This window comes from Lissotriton helveticus, chromosome 10, assembly GCF_964261635.1.
Source record: "Lissotriton helveticus chromosome 10, aLisHel1.1, whole genome shotgun sequence".
In the NCBI taxonomy this organism is placed as follows: Eukaryota; Metazoa; Chordata; class Amphibia; order Caudata; family Salamandridae; genus Lissotriton; species Lissotriton helveticus.
The window spans coordinates 149102274-149119512 of NC_136071.1; the positions used below are offsets into that span (position 1 = coordinate 149102274).

The window sequence follows — 17239 nt, forward strand, 5'->3', positions numbered from 1 at the left end:
TTGTCCTGCAGCCAATAAGTGTGCTAATGCATAAACTGTGCCTGCTCTGTGCCCACGGCGGTGGAGAAGCATCCCCGAAGCTGGCCCACCGCACCAGCCACACCTTGGGTGCCTTCATCTCGAGCACCATGGAAGCCGGCTCTATTTCGGAATCCCCTTGTGGGTGTGAAGTCCTGTCTGCGTCTCCAGGGCTATTCCTAGCTCAGGTTAACACAAAGCACTGGCATGTGTGACAAACCCGCTGACCCTTGGCACCTGGGACCGCTTCAGTCAGTCTCTGCCCTCTAGCCACGTGGCAGTGGCATGGCCTCCACCCTCATGGGGACTCTCCCAAGATGGAAGATGTAGGTGAGAGAGGGCCTTGTAGGTGCCTTCCCAGGCACGAGAGGTTTGTCCTTTGTGCCTTCAGCCACGAAGTGTTAAGTGCTAGAAAAGGGGTGGGGCACAGGGAGGGGGAGGGTTGTTTAAGCTGCTGCCCGGGGAGCCAGACAGTAAAACCACAGGAATTCCATTGCTATAGAATCCGATCATTCCAGTAGAGCTGCCTTTACAGTACCCTTGCCATAGTTCTATGGCATTTCTGTTCTGAGGTCATAGGCAGTCTTGAAGAAAACAAAATGCAAAATGGTTTACTCCGTGACGGTTGGCAAAAGACCTCAAGATCTGTACCTGGCAGAGCACCAAGGAAGTGGAATACACTCATCCGGGTAAATCTGTTCATCCCTCCAGGCTGGTGGTCCTAGCATTGGCATTCATCTGTGACTAACCTACTTATTATTGGGTCATAATCCCAGGCCTGGCAGGCAGCCTGGTGCTAACTGCACCCTCTGAGAACGTTTGGCGTATGGTTTCCTCTGGGTAAGTGGTGTGAGGATAGTTGCAGCAGTTTAGGCGGCCACAGCTCCTCCTTCCTGGGCAGGGCACCTCGGGGAGCGGATGCTTTCACTTTCGCTTCGGAGTTTCGCCCTCTCGCCCTGCTCCTGCTTCCGTGCCCGTCGACCTCCGGCACAGCACTGCGGGGGCTGGAGGTAGCGTCGAGAAGCATCCACCACCACCACCACATTCACAAACACAACCACATCCACCACCACAACCACATCCACCACCTCCACCACCACCTCATCCACCACCACCACCACCACATCCACATCCACCACCACATCCACCACCACCACCACATCCACCACCACCACCACCACCACCACCACCACCACCACATCCACCACCACCACATCCAGCACCACCACCTCATCCACTACATCCACCACATCCACCACATCCACCACCACCACCATCACATCAACCACCACATCCACCACCACACCCACCACCACCATGTGTGTGTGTGGCTCTGTGTGTGTGTGTGGTTGTTGGACTTGCACCATTTTCCCCCCAAAAAATTCACCTTTCACCCCCCTGTTTTAGGATGTCTCCCCCATGGTAAAGGAAGTTGTATAGGCCATGTGTGGTATGAGATGCCCTGTTTAATGAGAACATTTAATGCCATGGTGTGTGCACCTATTAACCCCCCATTGTGTAAATGTACCCTGGAAACGTGACGCATTTAAAATGGATGCCATGGCTATGTGTTGTGCCACCTGACTGCAGTAGGTTAGCAGTCTAGTTGTTTGGTACCCAGCCACCCCAGCATTTGGAGGGAAAGCCTGGCACCCAAGGTGTTCTACTCCTCCCCATGAGACGGTTAGAACCAGTTCCCCAGAGAATTCTTGAAGGCTCTGGCATTGTCTGGTAGGTGGGGTGAGGGGCATATAAATAAGAGGGCTGTGCCACCATGTGCTGAGACAGAGCAGGGACAAGAACGTGAGGGGACCTGCTGCCAGGGGATACCGCCACTTGGGCCTGTATGCTGGACCCTGCACCTTACTAGAACCCCTCTGCTGTTCCCAGGGCGAGTGGAAGCCCCACTGCAGGAATTCAGGCTGCTGTGTAGAAGGAGGGCCACCATACAGTGGAGGATGGTGAAAGCCTACCGCCCTGTTTTGATGAGTTCCCACTAACTGCTGACCTGGACCAGTAGTGCCTGCTGCTCTGTTCCCTGGCCCCTGAGGAAGGAGTGCCAGCCTAGGTCCCTGAGGCTGCGGGGACCTTGCGCCACATGAGCGCTATATCTAAAAGCGCCTGGAAAGGAAGGAGCACCTTGGACTGGACCCCCCAGGAGGTGAGGAGCATAACCCTGTGGCCCCTGGGGCTTGCTGTGGGGACTGTCCGTCCCCCTGTGCGCTGAGCTACTGGAAGCACTGCCTGCCAGGGCTGGGGAACCCCCAAGGTGAAGCACTGTGCCCCTTAAAGCTGTGCTCCAAGCGCTACTTTGCCCAGGATTGGAAAAGGATTGCCACCTGTTAATGGCGCGGGGCCATCTAATTGCTAGACTGAGTGTCTGTTGCCCCCGAAGCACTGTGTGTGTTGAGGCACTATTATTTCCCAGAGCGAACCTGCCTATAATCACCTCCCAGCGCTGTACTACTCAGAGACTGCCCGTGTCCACCAAGCGCTGGGACTACCACGTGTGGTGCCCTTGGAACCCAGCTGCACCGCAGGTAGCGGAAGCTGTCATGTGTGGGGGCATTCACGTATGTAGAGACTCGGCATGACTACGCAGTGGAGCGGACTGCTATGCGGATACATTGAGTCCAACCTGCACAGTGAGGGGGCATTGTTGACCTACGACATTGGGGCGCCTGTGATGCCCTGTATGATTACGCCATAAGGTTTCCATTACATGCCTGATTTGGTGCATAATGTGCTCTGATACATATGGTTTTGCCCCCCTGTAACTCGACCAAATGCTAAAGTCATGATACTTCCCCTTTAGGCCTTTTGGTATGTAAGGGATGCCTACTGGAATGCTAGTGCGCGTAGGCCCCGGGTGATTTGGGTGCATGGTTAGAACCCCCAGGAATATGGTTGACCCTTCATGCGCCGAGGGCAGCTACCCCGTCTAATGTGGTCTGGTGACATTGGGGTGCCCTGCCTACCGATTAGGCCCTATGCTAATATGATTCATGCCTGATAATTTTTGGTGCACGTCCTGTTGCCTCACTGCTGTTGATTTTGGGCATAGGGGGCTTAAGGCTACTCTGATTATGCCTGTCTAGGCCTGTTAATGTTGTGCGCATATTGTTCATTTTGCAGGAGATGCTAATGCAAGTCATGCGGTGTTTTTATACCTAATGTTTTATTTGATGCTGACCGTCCTGCTAAGAGGTTTACAGCAGATGTTTGTTCCTGATGTTCCATGTCCATTGATAACACTCTTTATTTCAGCACGGGAACTAATGGCCTTACCTTCTTTTTTTCCCCATTACCCATGTAAATAATCCCCGTGTATATATTGCCCTGGCGTCAGTTGGTGCAGCATTGTGATTACTGCGATTTCTGTTGCAGGTTTGGTACAATACAACAGTTATTCTTTTCCATCAAAACTGGTGTTGTGTCTCTTTTTGTGCTGTGCCTGGTGTGTCGTCTGTGTGTACTGCGTGGATGCTTCACACATGTCATCAGGAGTTTGCCCTGCCCGCCCTGCACCATGCTACCCCCCGTAGAATTGGCTACCCCATTTCTAACAGTCGCTGTGTGTGTGTGTGTGTGTGTGTGTGTGTGGTTGTGTGTGTGTGTGTGTGTGTGGTTCTGTGTGTGGCTCTGTGTGTGTGTGTGGCTCTGTGTGTGTGTGTGGCTGTGTGTGTGTGTGTAGCTCTGTGTGTGTGTGTAGCTCTGTGTGTGTGTGTGGCTTTGTGTGTGTGGCTCTGTGTGTGTGCAAATGCAATAGGTCTCGCATTTGCGAGAGATTAAGCTATTGGCATTGTAAATGACAATGCCATTTATTTATCTGTTTTCAAAACCAACACATAAATAAAAAATGTGTCATTTACAATGCCAATAGCTCTAACTTTTGCAAAGGCGAGACCGTTGCATTGTAAATGCTTGTTTCTCAGGGGGTTGCTGGTGACAAGCAACCCTCAATGGTCTGCAGTTGAATGGTATCCTCGTTTAGAACTGTTGAAGGAGCATTGTGCCACGAGATATAGCCCTGCAACAAACACTGATAATGACTCAACGGCTCCTGACATGCAGAGTGAAGATGTAGGGCTCCTGTCCCACATTCCTCTAAGAGTTAAAATATGCACACAGTGCATCTCTGAGCTTTTTGTATGTCTGTGTATTTTTGTTCTGAATGTCGCACCCCATTTGATCAATCAAAAGTTGCAGTTTTTGGTATTCTCCTGCTCCTCCTAGAAAGTTCTATCCAGCAACTCCAACTATTTCTTTCCACCTCTGGTTCTGTGTGATGCCCTTTTTGACTGGGGTGGATTTTCAAGGCAAAGAACCTAGTTTTGCGAACTTATACCGCCAGGCATGGGGGTGTGGTGTTGAGGCTCTCTGCTTGAAATGCTTGCTGGGACTGTCCCTTGCTGTATGCTTCTAGTTCATGCCAGTCATTGTGTATTGACCACAGTTTGGGATGTGTTGCACTATTTGGCACCACCGAAGTTACGTCTTGCAGCATGCTAACTTTCATAGTAGGTGCCTGATACATAGTACAGTTGTTTCCCATAATTCCTTGTTCCTAGCTCAATGGCTCGATCACCTAAGTATTGTTCTTTGAAAGTGTTCCCACACCGATCTAGCTCACCTCCCAACAGAAAGTGTACTTTGTAGGCTTCTTGCAACCAAAAAGCGAGTATGGGGTGATCAGTTCTTGGCATGGCCACCATAGATTCCCACTGTGGAAGGAAAGCTTGGATGAGATGCAACAAACCGTGTTTTTGGAAGTATGTAAGAGTAGATATCATAAAAGGAATTAAGCACACAGATTTGGGTAACAGAAGTTTGACACTGCTTCTTTCTATATTCCTATATAAAGAGGGCCGCAAAGGCAAGCAGACAGATTAAGATATTAACCAAAAACAGGTAACTCCAGCGGCGCGTATACACATGCGTACACACGCACCCACCCACACCAGCACTTCGACAAGACGAGATAACCTTAAGATGGGGAAAAAATAACAAAATAAGCTAAAAAGTGACGTTTGAAAAGGAGTGTACTCCAGCGGGCACAATGCTATTATGTCTGCCCTGTGTGCCCCTCTTTGGTATAGGTTAACTTTTCACTCTATATGGATTCAAAAAGTACACATTTGACACTCAAAAGCTGCTATATTTTGCGCTCAGGGTGAAAAAACATTTCTCTCTGCCGGATAAAAATGCTATTACAAATGGCCGGTAATGTTCAGTTTATGCAGATCTGAAAGTGTAGAAACATACATTCTATTGAAATATGGCAAAAATGTATTCGTGCACGTCTTCTTACCCTCTGCTATAAATGGCGCGCAATCAGACTGGCGTGCAACACAGCAGATTTTTCAAAAGCCCAGCTGTACAATGACAATTGTATGTAAAAGCAGAGATAGCATTCAACGCATGAATACAAAAAAATTGAAAGCTTATAAGCCTCATTTGTCAATTTAACTGCCATCGTTCTGCTTGTGGTACATGAAGGCCAGGACAGCAGGCTGTGAGAAACATCCTATAAATTATGAAATAAAGCTCCCTTCTTCTAAGACGTGACAAACAAAAGGCATAATGATGGAACGCTCAAAGCTCTGCGGCGAAGGGCAGTGAGGCAGGGAGTGTATGGGTGGGTGAGGCGCAATGTCTGTCTGCGCGCCACACGGGGCGTACTGTGACACCAGAGCGCGCGCCTGGGACCATGGCACGAGCTCGTTTAGATGCAAACGCTTGAAAGCTCTTGTGGACCAACTGTATGGGAGCAGGAGGCACGCGTCCAAGTCACTGCATCGCACGTGCATTCGAAAAGAAATGTAAATGGGCTCGTGCGGGTACTCACCGAATCCGCTCTGAGGATTGCTGTCCCCTTATCTTCCAAAGCTTGATAAACCTGTGCCTAAAATAATAATGAAAATAAAGTTCATTTTAGGAGTTTGTTTACTTACTTTTTTCCATCATATTTTTGTGTGAATGTTGAGTAATTAAAGGCAGAAACGTACAAGAGAAGTTGTGCAAACTACTAACAGACACTCTTGCTATTAATACAGTGCATTTTTTTCTGGAAATACATATTCCTTATAGCAATCCATAAAAAATGTTTTTTTATTAAACAGCTGCTCAGTGCATAACAACATACTTGATCGATTATTAGTATAGGAGGCATCACACAGAAAAGGGCACAGCACGTTCACAACATCTGTTAGGGTCAGGTGAAAATGTACCATACATTTGAATAATTATCACACTATGGTAATGTCCATTATATGCTCTGAGTCCAACCCTCAGAGTATCACTCACCCTTTTGTAGCAGCCACTCACTATCCTCTGTAGATACACCATTGCTCCCAAACTTTTTCCCATTTCCTTGGGTAGCTACCCACTCCGCACGTTGGCACCAGTCCAAATCAGCTTCCCAATCCGCCACACATGGAGGTTGATACACTCCCCAGGCCCTTGCTATGTTTAGTTAGGCGACCCCGGCAGCTAACGTTGGCCATATCTTCTGATATTTGTGCCATACCTTTTCACTCATTATGTCCAAGAGATGCTACCGAGCCTCCAGTGGCATACAGAGGTCCGTGACCCGGACCATACCTTGCACAACCCCCCTCCAGAATTTCTGTATTTTGGGGTAGTCCCACAATATATGAAAAAAGGAACCCCCCATGCCACATCCCCTGGTGTATAGGGCTTTGCTGCATCCCCCCAGATGGTGTAAGAGTGATCTAGAGCAGTATGATCTGTGGAATATCCTCACATGTATTAAGTGGAAGTGGGCATGTATACCAACCTCTCTGGGGCTCCGGACTGCCTCCAGCCAATCATCCTCCTCAATAAGTACAATATCTCCCTTCCATGCTTGCCTCAAAGCCTTCAGAGGGTCAGAGGAATTGTTCATTAATTTTCTGTATGTCAAGGGAGATCGCTTTGCCCGTCATAGGATCCAGTAGTAGTCGGTCCTCTAACGGCGCTGACTATGGCAATTTTTCTCCCTCCAGTATCTGTCGCCTCAGTGCATGCCCCAACTGTAAATGTCTTAATGGCTGTGATTCTGATATTCTGTCTGCAGCTCCTAAAATGTTATCAGAGCCTGCCCTCTCCATACATCCCCCAAATAGTTAATGCCCAGCAACCCCCAGGTGGAAAAAATCTTCAGGTTCCCAACTTCCCATAGGAGTTCACTGTCCCCTAGTGGAGTCCTGTCCGTCAGCTTGCCTTCCCATCCCAAGAATCTGCTGGCCTCTCCCCATGCCCTCACCACCGTCTTAGTGTGGGTCGGCAACGCTCCGTTCCGCCCCCACCTATACAAAAGCAGTGGATTGCCACGACTGAACATGGTCTTTCAATCCACTTGGTTTGCCAGTTGTCTCCAACTGTGAATGCCCAATTATGGATTGAAACTGGGCTGCCGAATAGTGCGTATGTCCGAGTCTGCAAGCTCCTCCTCGTATATCCCTCTTTGGAGCTTACATAGTGCTATTTTTGAACTACCCAAATCCCACAGAAGTTTAAGCAGTTCACTCTCAACCTTCTTAAAGAAATCGGATGGAATTTTGTAGGGGGTGTTTTGTAGAACATAGAGCAGTTGTGTGGGAGGGTCATCAACTTGAAGATGACTGATCTGGTCATCAAGGACACCGCCATCCGCCAGTGGGCAGCATCGTTGCAAAGAAGCTCGAGCTGAGAAAGCAAATTTCTATCAAGAATTCCACAGCATCTTAGTTATGTAGATGCCTAGATATTGGAAACCCTTCTTGCATTACCGGGGTTACAAACCTCGACGACAGGGCAGGGAGGTCCCGAGCAGGGGGAAATAGAAGGGATATGTAGTATTCTGTTGACCGTGAGGTGAGGCTGCGTGGCATAGAGCGGTATGTCATCAGCATAGAGGAAGATACGTTCTTCCCAGTCCCCCACTCCCCCCAGGACCCTGTATGAGTCGGTCATGATAGATCCAGGCTTCCAGTAGCGCAAGCGCAAATACCATTGATAGTGGGCATCCCTGCCTCGTGTCTATATGCAGAGCAAAGGGGGCTGACAGAGTGCCATTAACCCACACCCTTGTCAATGGTCAAATCCGAGTTTAGCGAGGGCAGCAAATAGAAAGCTCCATTCCATGCTATTGAATGCCATTCTAGCATCCAATGAGAGTAGCACAGCCTTTTCAGTCTGGGGGGTTGCAGTCATATGGAGTACCCAGTAGAGGCACTGCAGATTTAAGCGGGAACTCCTATGCGGCATGACGCTGGATTGGTCGGGATGAAACGCCTTCTCTGGCTGCTTTAAATATGACTAACATGTGCCATGCACCTTTGTCCGTAATGCATTTGTATAGCTGTACTGGCAGGCCGCTTGGCTCTGCCGCCTTCCTAGACTGCAGCTCTTGGATTGCCCCTTCCATCTCCTCAACCGTCTAGTCTTGTTCTAAAGCATCACTGTCATCGTCTGAGAGAGTAGGAAGGGAAAGGTCCTTAAGGGGAACAGCACAGTCCTGTCGGTCGTGGACGTGTATGCATCTACATAGTATGCTACAAATGTTCCCACTACGGCTGCCCCAGATGTCTGTAGTTCCCACTTTGGATCTTGAATTTCGAAAACCTAATTCCTTACACTGTCTCTCTCTTGTCTAGCCACACTATCAGTTTGCTGGCCTGATCACCAATATCGTATACTCGGTGTTGTGTTGCCAGCATCAAAGCACAAGGTTTATTCTCTGCTAATTCACTCAACTCATCCTGTTGAAGACTGAGTCGATGACACAGCTGAGAGCCAGGTGTCCCCTTCTTCAGCACACAGGTTTCCAGTGTAGCAATCTCCTGTTCTAGTGCCTCGCACTTTATCTGCTGCTCCTTCCTACCCCGCTAACTCCCCCCTCAGAGCCTGTGCATTGCCATAGATTTCCACCTTGAATGCTTTCCACAAGACACCAGCAGAGCTGACAGTCCCCTTATTCTCTTGGAAATATTAGTCTGTCCGTTCCCTTATCTTGTCTTTGAATGTTTTACCGTTTAAATGCCAATGATCTATCCTAGGGGACAGCATTGTGTCGCTTGTAGGGCTGCATAGCAACACCTCCACTGGGGAGTGGGATGGGATGCCACTTTATGGTATTCATTACGCACTGGCCAGCATGTGGGTGTTGGGTGAATATATGGTCTAATCGGGAATGGCTATGGCTACCGAGTACAGCAGAAAAGGTAGGTGGATTGTCACGTATTGGGATTATGTTCATGTCACAGACCTACCAATCCCATTGCATCCACAAAAGCTCGAGCAGACTACGTTTATTACCACTTGGGGATTTGGATATCCTATCCATCTCTGGGTCCATTATCGCGTTCATGTCACCCCCAAGTATACGAACACCAGGTGGCATCTGCAGCAGTAGGGCACTTTGCTGGGATGACCTCTGCATGGCGCCTCAGCGGCACATAGGCCGAACAAATTTTGAATGTGTGTCCCGCTCATTTAACAGTTTGAAACACAAATCTACCGAAAGGGTTGCTCCATGTGTGGCGTGGAATGCTGGGTCCTAAGGTTTTAATAAAAATGCCTGTACTCTCTCGAACTGGAGGTGAAACCTGCATGCGCCAGTAGGGTGTATCCAAACAGGTTCAGTGCCTCATAGTGGTTACCATTCAGGTTGGTTTCCTATAGGAGCACTAGGTCTGGGGCATGCCTTTGGAGCTATTGTAGCACTATATGACCCGTGTCCCTTTCCCCTGTTGCACTGAGCTAGAGCAAATTAAAATAAGCAGTACTATCAAAGTACAATAAATCTGTCGTCCCCAAAAGAACTTACCTCACCCTGCTTCCCTGAAAGCCATGCTTAGAACTGCCAACCTCCCCAACTTGCAGAGCGCATGTCGCCCTAACGGTATAATGCAAACTGTCTAGGGTGGGTCAGATGTCTGGGAGTGCACCAGCCCTCCAGCGAATCTGATGCTTCTTCTGGTGAAGTGCTAAAGTTTACCCACCGCCATCACCCGGAGCCTTGCTGGGTAGAGCATCATGTATTTAAGTTCTTTAGCTGGGAGTACCTTTCGGATTTCATATAAACTGCTGCGCTGACGCTGCAACATGGAGTGTGAAATCCAGAAAGCATAAATCAGGTCCCCATGGGAGCAAGCTGCCTGTAGAAGAGCAACCCGGTCGAGTCATTGAAGATCCGGACGATGATTGTCCGCAGAGGGGCTCCTGCCTTCGGTGCCCTAAGCGCTCACTCAATGGAAGAGAAATTTGGAACGCTTGGGTCGGAGGGTATTAACAATAAGGTCTTCAAGAAAAAGGTCCATGCTGGGTCCCTCCGCCCCTTCAGGAACTCCCACCACCCTGATATTATTTCTGTGTACTCTACCTTCCTAGTCTTCAAATTTGGCCGCCATGACTGTGTGTTGTTTCATTAGGTATTGGACTTGTTCTTAAAGATTTTTAGTCAGGGATTGTAACAGGTTGATATGTGATTCTGCTGCAGTGACACTCTAAAATCTTTTAAAACTCCACCCTGAGAAGAGTAACATCCACTATCAATGCATCTATTTTCGGTTCAGCGTTACTCTTGAGTTCACATATTGAAGCCACAACGGTGCTGAGAGAGGTCTCTGCTGTTTCCGGGTGTTCGCCTCAGGCCCTGCTGTGCCAGGCCTAATTCCACATATTTATGCATCTTGTTTGATTGTGTGTGCGTCGTCTCCTTGGTTCTCATTATAGCCCCAGAGAAGTGATGGAGGGGAATCTTTATCCTGGTTGGCGCCAATCCAGGTACTCAAATGCTTCTTCCAACCTGAGGAAGCACCTCGTGACTGGGCAGGACCTAGTTAGCCACCCTTACGCTGTGTTTCCTGTTCTCGTAACGCTTGCTTGGGTCAAAGGCACATGCACTAGGCCCCTCGGCCTAGAACCGCTGCCCCTCCCCAGAGCAGTCACCCACGGAGCACCTACATGACCGACAGCTCAGCGCTATCTTTAGGCCCCAGAAGGCACTGCACATTGTCCTTATGGCTCCTACAGTAGCATTCTTCTGGCTGCCCCCGTGCCTTCCATCGTGAGAGAGGAGTTAGTGCATTGGTCTCCTTGGTCTTAAATTACACGGCCTCGCCTCCATTCAGCCTGATGCCACGCTCCACTTCGTTGTCCAGTTCAGCACATTCAGGCATGCACTCAGTGTCTCAGGGTCATAGCAATCCATAATTGAAGGTTAAAATGAATGTATCCTGCTGCTGAGGACTCACCACTAAGCCACCACTAAGCATCACATCATTAACTTGCAGCCCTCTCTGTTAAACTGTCTGATCCCACCTCCCTTTTAATTTTTTAGACCCACTGTACCAATCTTTGTCCATTATAACACCGCGATCCCATTAAAACCTGCCAATAAAATGCTCCATAACTCCTCTTTCATACCAAGCACTGGCACGGTTTACCAAACTCATAGGTGCTGCAGTAATGACAAGAACATTGACATAGATTAAATTTAATTAGGGGGAGCCACCAGAAAGGACTATAACTGACAAGAGAGAAATGCAAACTAAGAGCAAACATAGACCACTCCAACAGTTAAGCCTACAATGACGATGGCATAATCAACACAGTCTAAAGGCTCAGAAGATCTGGGAATAGATGACAATTACGACTGACACAGGTAATACAAGACTGAGACAGAATCAAAACTATGCGACTGGCTGGGTGAAAGTCCAGAAGACCAGATTCAATACCTTATGGATTCACTGTGGAATTTAGCCCCAAGTAAAAGACAAAAAATGGTTCTCAATGAACAACGTCTTAAGTGAGGCTTTCTTTAAGGTTTTATGAACATCGTGCATCAGACGTGGGCCATACACTTGTCTCACTGAGCAAATAAGGTGTAAAGCAGTTTACTGACTCCTGCACCCCAGTAATAGTGAACAAGCAGAACCAAGTGAAGACATTCTTTAGGGGGCCCACAGACTTCCCTATGAAGTGCCCATATGCCTTGTACACCTTCAGCCCATTCCAGCTTTTTAAGACATTTGCCCTTTTATGCTAGGTTTTCTGTTTTATGGCAATGCTAAATAAATTCAAACATCCTAGACCCATTATGGAAGGTACTCTGCCTGGAAAGCTGAGACGGGTGGGATAGATCACACGACATGGGGCCACTTGCAGCTGTGCACTGACCAGCGAAACAGAGTGGCCAATAGAGGAATCAAGCCACAATACACTAAAATGTCGTCATTTTGTTGGACTATATAGCTATAGGGCCTAATCTGGGCTTAGGTGGTAACTGGATGATCATCAAAAGTTATTTGTTCAATCGACATAACTCCCGGCTCATGTGCCTCAGTTCAGGGTAAGGAGTACTGTATGCTTCCAAAAACAAAGTAATACCCAGGTGGCCTCACAAATACCAGCAAGAATGGTCTTGCAGTGGTCGCCCTATAAAGGGCCCTCATGACAAGTTGTACTGACGGGGTGCAAACTTTGCAACAGCAAATAGCTGTATCACGTGGTAACACCCCAGCAGTACTGTGCGATTGTGAGGTGAACCCATGGAAAAGTGAATACCTGCCGTCGGATCCAGTTTTACGAAGTGTAAAACTGCATAGAATTCCCAGTCCGTGACGTCTAAATCCCATTTACCATGTGCTCTATACAGGTTTTAAATAGGGGCAGGGGCTTCTGTGCAGGGCGTGGGTGTTGGCTGGGGCATGGGAAAGATAGAAGAGAGAAAGGGGCCAAGTATTTTGGGAGGGGGGCATTGCATGCGCCCCAATGGCAAATAGAATGAGGTAGGGCGGGAGCATTGGACAGGTGCTGGATACTGTTGCAGCCAAAGCGATTTGACCAGCTGTTTTTTGCCGGGCAATAAAATCGGGCGCAGTGACCAAGCATCAGGGGAAAGCGGGTGCCAAAACCCTGGACTATTCATAATCAGGCGGAGCAGAACTCCACGCTGCTCCACTTGTCCCTATGGCTTTAGTGTGGCAGATCATTACCATTCTCACTGGCCTTTTCCTGTCCCAGCGGGTAACTTTAGGGATGGTGGACCAGCCATGGATGGGACCCTTAAGTCAATGCTTCCAGAATCACAGCTGGTAAGCGACTAGCCCTCCAAATCTTAAACTGTACCCTAATCTAAAACAATTGGGCTAGTCAAAGCACGAGATGGAAGTATGTAAGATAGTACTAAGTAGTAGAGTGTTAGTACTAAGTAGTAGAGTGTTAATTGCTTTGATCTTTCTGAAGCTTAGTTTGATTGTCAGAGAAGTGTTTTTTGTTTGCCAACTTAAAGCAGATTTGTACCGATGTTCATCCAAACTATATACTTTATGTCTAAGACATGTAAACTCATGTCCTTTATTTATGAGTATTATAAGACAACACCAGCAATTAAATAATATTTCACAAGTTAAAACGCAAAGTACACTTCTGTTCTATAAAGGCAAGATCACCTATGGAAACTAATCTAGGGATCGGATGTTTGGTTTCTTTGCGTATTAACTATGAGTAACCCTCAGCTACATAGTAGAGTATTTTTAATAAATTAATTTTGCTTCCCTTGAAAGTATGCAAACAGTTTAGGATTACAGAAAATGCACAAGGCACAAAAAGGAATTCATATCCCAAACCGTCAAAAGTCAAAATAAATTATTGTATTATAAACCAATGCTTCAGTTTGATGTATTAAATCAATATACTTCCTTTATAATACACTAATTATAAAAGTTATTTTCTACTCTTTTCATTTCTAAATTTTTATGTTTATAGTTTTTCTAACATATGTCACAATTTAACTTTCAATTACCCTCGCTTCATTTTCTTCATATCTTACCTTTGATCAATAAGACATGAAAATGCAATTAATTCATAGTTTATTGCCTCGGGCACATTTGCAGCAAATATGTCTATCAGCTCAAACCATCTCCCAGAGAATTATTCATATTGATTTTCACAACTTTTTTTATCACTAGCTGGTAGATGTCCAGAAACACTTCAAGAGTATCATAAGATGGAACGTTTCTTCTAAAGGAAACTTCACTAGCAGGCCCAAATTGAAAATCTGGAAGGATTGCTTATGTTCATCAACAAAAACTCGGCCGCCCCATGTATCCCAGACTAACACCTGAAGGAATGCCCCGTCTACAGTACATAATAATAATGATGCTGATAAAAATGACACACTTAAAAGGCACCCTTTTATGAAGTGAATAGGCTCCAGTTGTTGCTAAGAAGTGTCAATGATCCTCGTAATCAACACTAAGCTGGATGATAGGCTAGGTGAACTCTCTGAGATTCGAAACCATCGCTGGTGCAGTCATTGAGAAGGCCATGTATGATGTTATCTGCAGTCGCGGCAGGTGTCGGGGCAAAGTAGCGGGGTACAAAACAAACTTACCTGAATCTTGCTGCATCGCCGCTTTCTGGCTCCACTACAGCCACAGGCTCTCAGACTGCCTTGCGGCCAATCCTGACACTGCTCTCACAGCTTAAGAGCAGCGTAAGGATTGGCCTGAGGGCCTTCAATTTGCGCTCCCAGGGAGACTGGGAGCCTGTGCCTACTGACTCCAACCCGGCAACGCAGCTCAGGTTGGAGACCGCTTCAGTGTGCATGATGGTCTGGCCGTCTTGAGACGATCAGTCATGCGCACTGACAACAGTGTTCCTGAAACTCCTCCTCTCCCGGTCATCCTGTAGTGTAGTTCCTATAGTACCCCTGCAGGGCCTGCGCTTTTGGATAACATACACTGTGGGTTTGGTGGTAGACTGATTCTGTGCACCCCCACCGCGTATGTTAGCTGTGTATGCACTAGCTAGCTCACAGTGCCTCTAGAATCTCCTTTTATCAGAGAGATTTTTTTTGGCAACTTCAGAACATAATAATCCTGATTCCTCAGACTCGTGGAAACAATATACTACTTTTCACCCAGTCACTTATGCTTGCTCATTTGATCTCAGAGAGATGCATGGAAGAAACAGTCGAGTGTGTTTACAATGACAATTTATTGCACCGTTGTTCTTCTAGTGTAAAATATATGTGCTGCGAAAACTGTTACACAGTAGCAGAGATATACGATCAGCAGTACAGTGAATAAAAAGGAATAGTACAGTTCTACCATTTTGCAATAGTCATGAACATATTCATGAATATAAAATGCATCTATAAAATAAAGAGCATACTCCTACGATGCCTGTCTAGATGTACCTAAGTGTTCTTGGCATGTGAGTAGGTGCGAAAGAGATAAGCCTAGGAGCCAAGAATCCCGCTAGGATTTAGTCGAACCCCATTACCTGAATATTGAAAGTGTGGGACCTCGTCATGGTCTCAAGTTGGACACTCCAAATGGGATGTTTAGACCACTAACAACAGGAGCGAATGCATGCTGGAGCCAAATGTCTCCCCGGTGTACTACAACACCTGTAATTACAGTGGAGCTGGGTTTTTTCAGTTTTTTGAAGTGGTGTAGTGATTGTGAAGGTGAGATTAAAAGAAAGCAAAATAGATCCCAAAATTATTTTGATGCGGGAACTATAAGCGAACATTAAAATCAGGTGAAACAGACACAGGATGGTTGTAAATTTGAACCAGATGTATCCTTAAAGAAAAAAGGTCGACATGTTTCTGCTTGCGTTTACCAATTTGGCAGAGCTTTCATCAAGACCAAAAATAACAAAGAAATACCACCCTGGCGGTATACACACGCTAAGGTGAATCCTAACCTAAGGGGTTGTTTGACTGGGTAAAACTCACGGTTCTACCTGGACACTCCTGGGGTTTCCAAGCGCCCGTACCTATAGGAGGGAGAGAAAACGTATGCATACAAACAGACATAACATTTGAGTATGAAGAAACTCCCAAATATAGTGCTTCACCACCTACATATATCTGAGATCTCCATTATCAAAGTAGGTGTATAAGAATCACACACAACATGCTAGCGTGCCCAAAAACCAAAGACATTCCTTTTAAGGCACAAACTCAAATCAGCATGCTTACTTATGTCTGAAAAGCATGCTAAGTATGAAAGAATCTGTTGTGCTTTTTTATCAGCTTTCATAAACCCTCTTTTCTTATAAGCACGAGCCAATTTGCTCATCTCGCGTAACAATCCATCTACTACCTAAGGTGCTCAGCCTGGAAGATTAGTGGCATCCAGAATAGCCACAAGGCAATTTACTAGTAAAATCTTACAACCACCTCACATATGGAAGAATTTTGAGACCAAAGCATATTTACGTGAAAACAAGGTCTGCTTCACTTCTTGGGTACAGCGGCAGGGGTAATTTTCACGGCTGATTATATCTGGAGTTCACGGAAAGGGAAAAAGCCACAGGGGGAGGAGTCGCATTAGTTAGCAAAAAGTGATTACTCTCAGGAATAACCAGCCGCCCCCTCGACCTCCAGGCTTAACAAAATGAACTCACTAGCAATCAGCCGACTCTCCGCTCGTGACCTAGTTGATGCACGTTCGCTGCCCGAATAGTACGATGCGGGCGTTTAGACAGCATTTAAGTATACGGATAGCGATCACGATATGTTGGAGGATTACCCAAAAGAAGCATCCACCGAGGTCCCGCTGACATGTGTGACGACATTTAACCCAGTGTCAAATGCAGTAACCCGCTGCATAAATAAACATTGGAGTGTGCTCAGAAATACGAATCACGACTGGGAGAAGTCGTTGTTTTCTTTCAAACGGGCAAGGAGTGTGAAGGATGCTATTGTTCATACCCGCCCAAAGAAGCAAAATAACATCAACACTGAAGGAGTACTTAATGCGTGGGGCCTACCACCTGTCACGGGACATTTTCCATGTGGAGGATGTAGTGTGTATCATCTGACGACAGCGACTAAGACTCTGAATTTGGAAACAGGAAAAGAATGGCAGCAAAGGAACCACACCAATTGTAACTCTTGTAACGTCATCTATTTAATCATCGGCCCTTGCGGCCTTAGATATATTGGAATGACGACACGACGAGTAAAATTACGGATTGGGGAACACCACAGTAACATCCGGTGTCATAAAAGTAACACCAAATTGACCTCCCATTTTCTGCACTCTAATCATACACCGGATGATCTGAAATGGACAATTATCGAACAACTGGCCCAGGGCTCTGAGGCCAGTTTGTTTGAGAAGAGCAAAGGTGGATATATCGCCTTTCTTGTCACCAGACAGGCCTTAACGACGATATACCTTGGGGCACTGTAATGAGAAGGTAATCAATTACC

The 17239-nt window shown here is 46.9% G+C and overlaps 1 protein-coding gene across 2 annotated transcripts in view; it reads right to left on the bottom strand.

Annotated features, from left to right (window-relative positions):
- The window catches only part of MAD1L1 (mitotic arrest deficient 1 like 1), a 2576418-nt gene that overhangs the window by 1421901 nt on the left and 1137278 nt on the right, over window positions 1-17239 (bottom strand). For both annotated transcript variants that reach the window (XM_078664968.1, XM_078664969.1), the window contains exon 13: window positions 5867-5923. In XM_078664968.1, the coding sequence (XP_078521094.1) occupies window positions 5867-5923 (57 nt within the window). The remainder of the gene's footprint in view (window positions 1-5866; window positions 5924-17239) is intronic.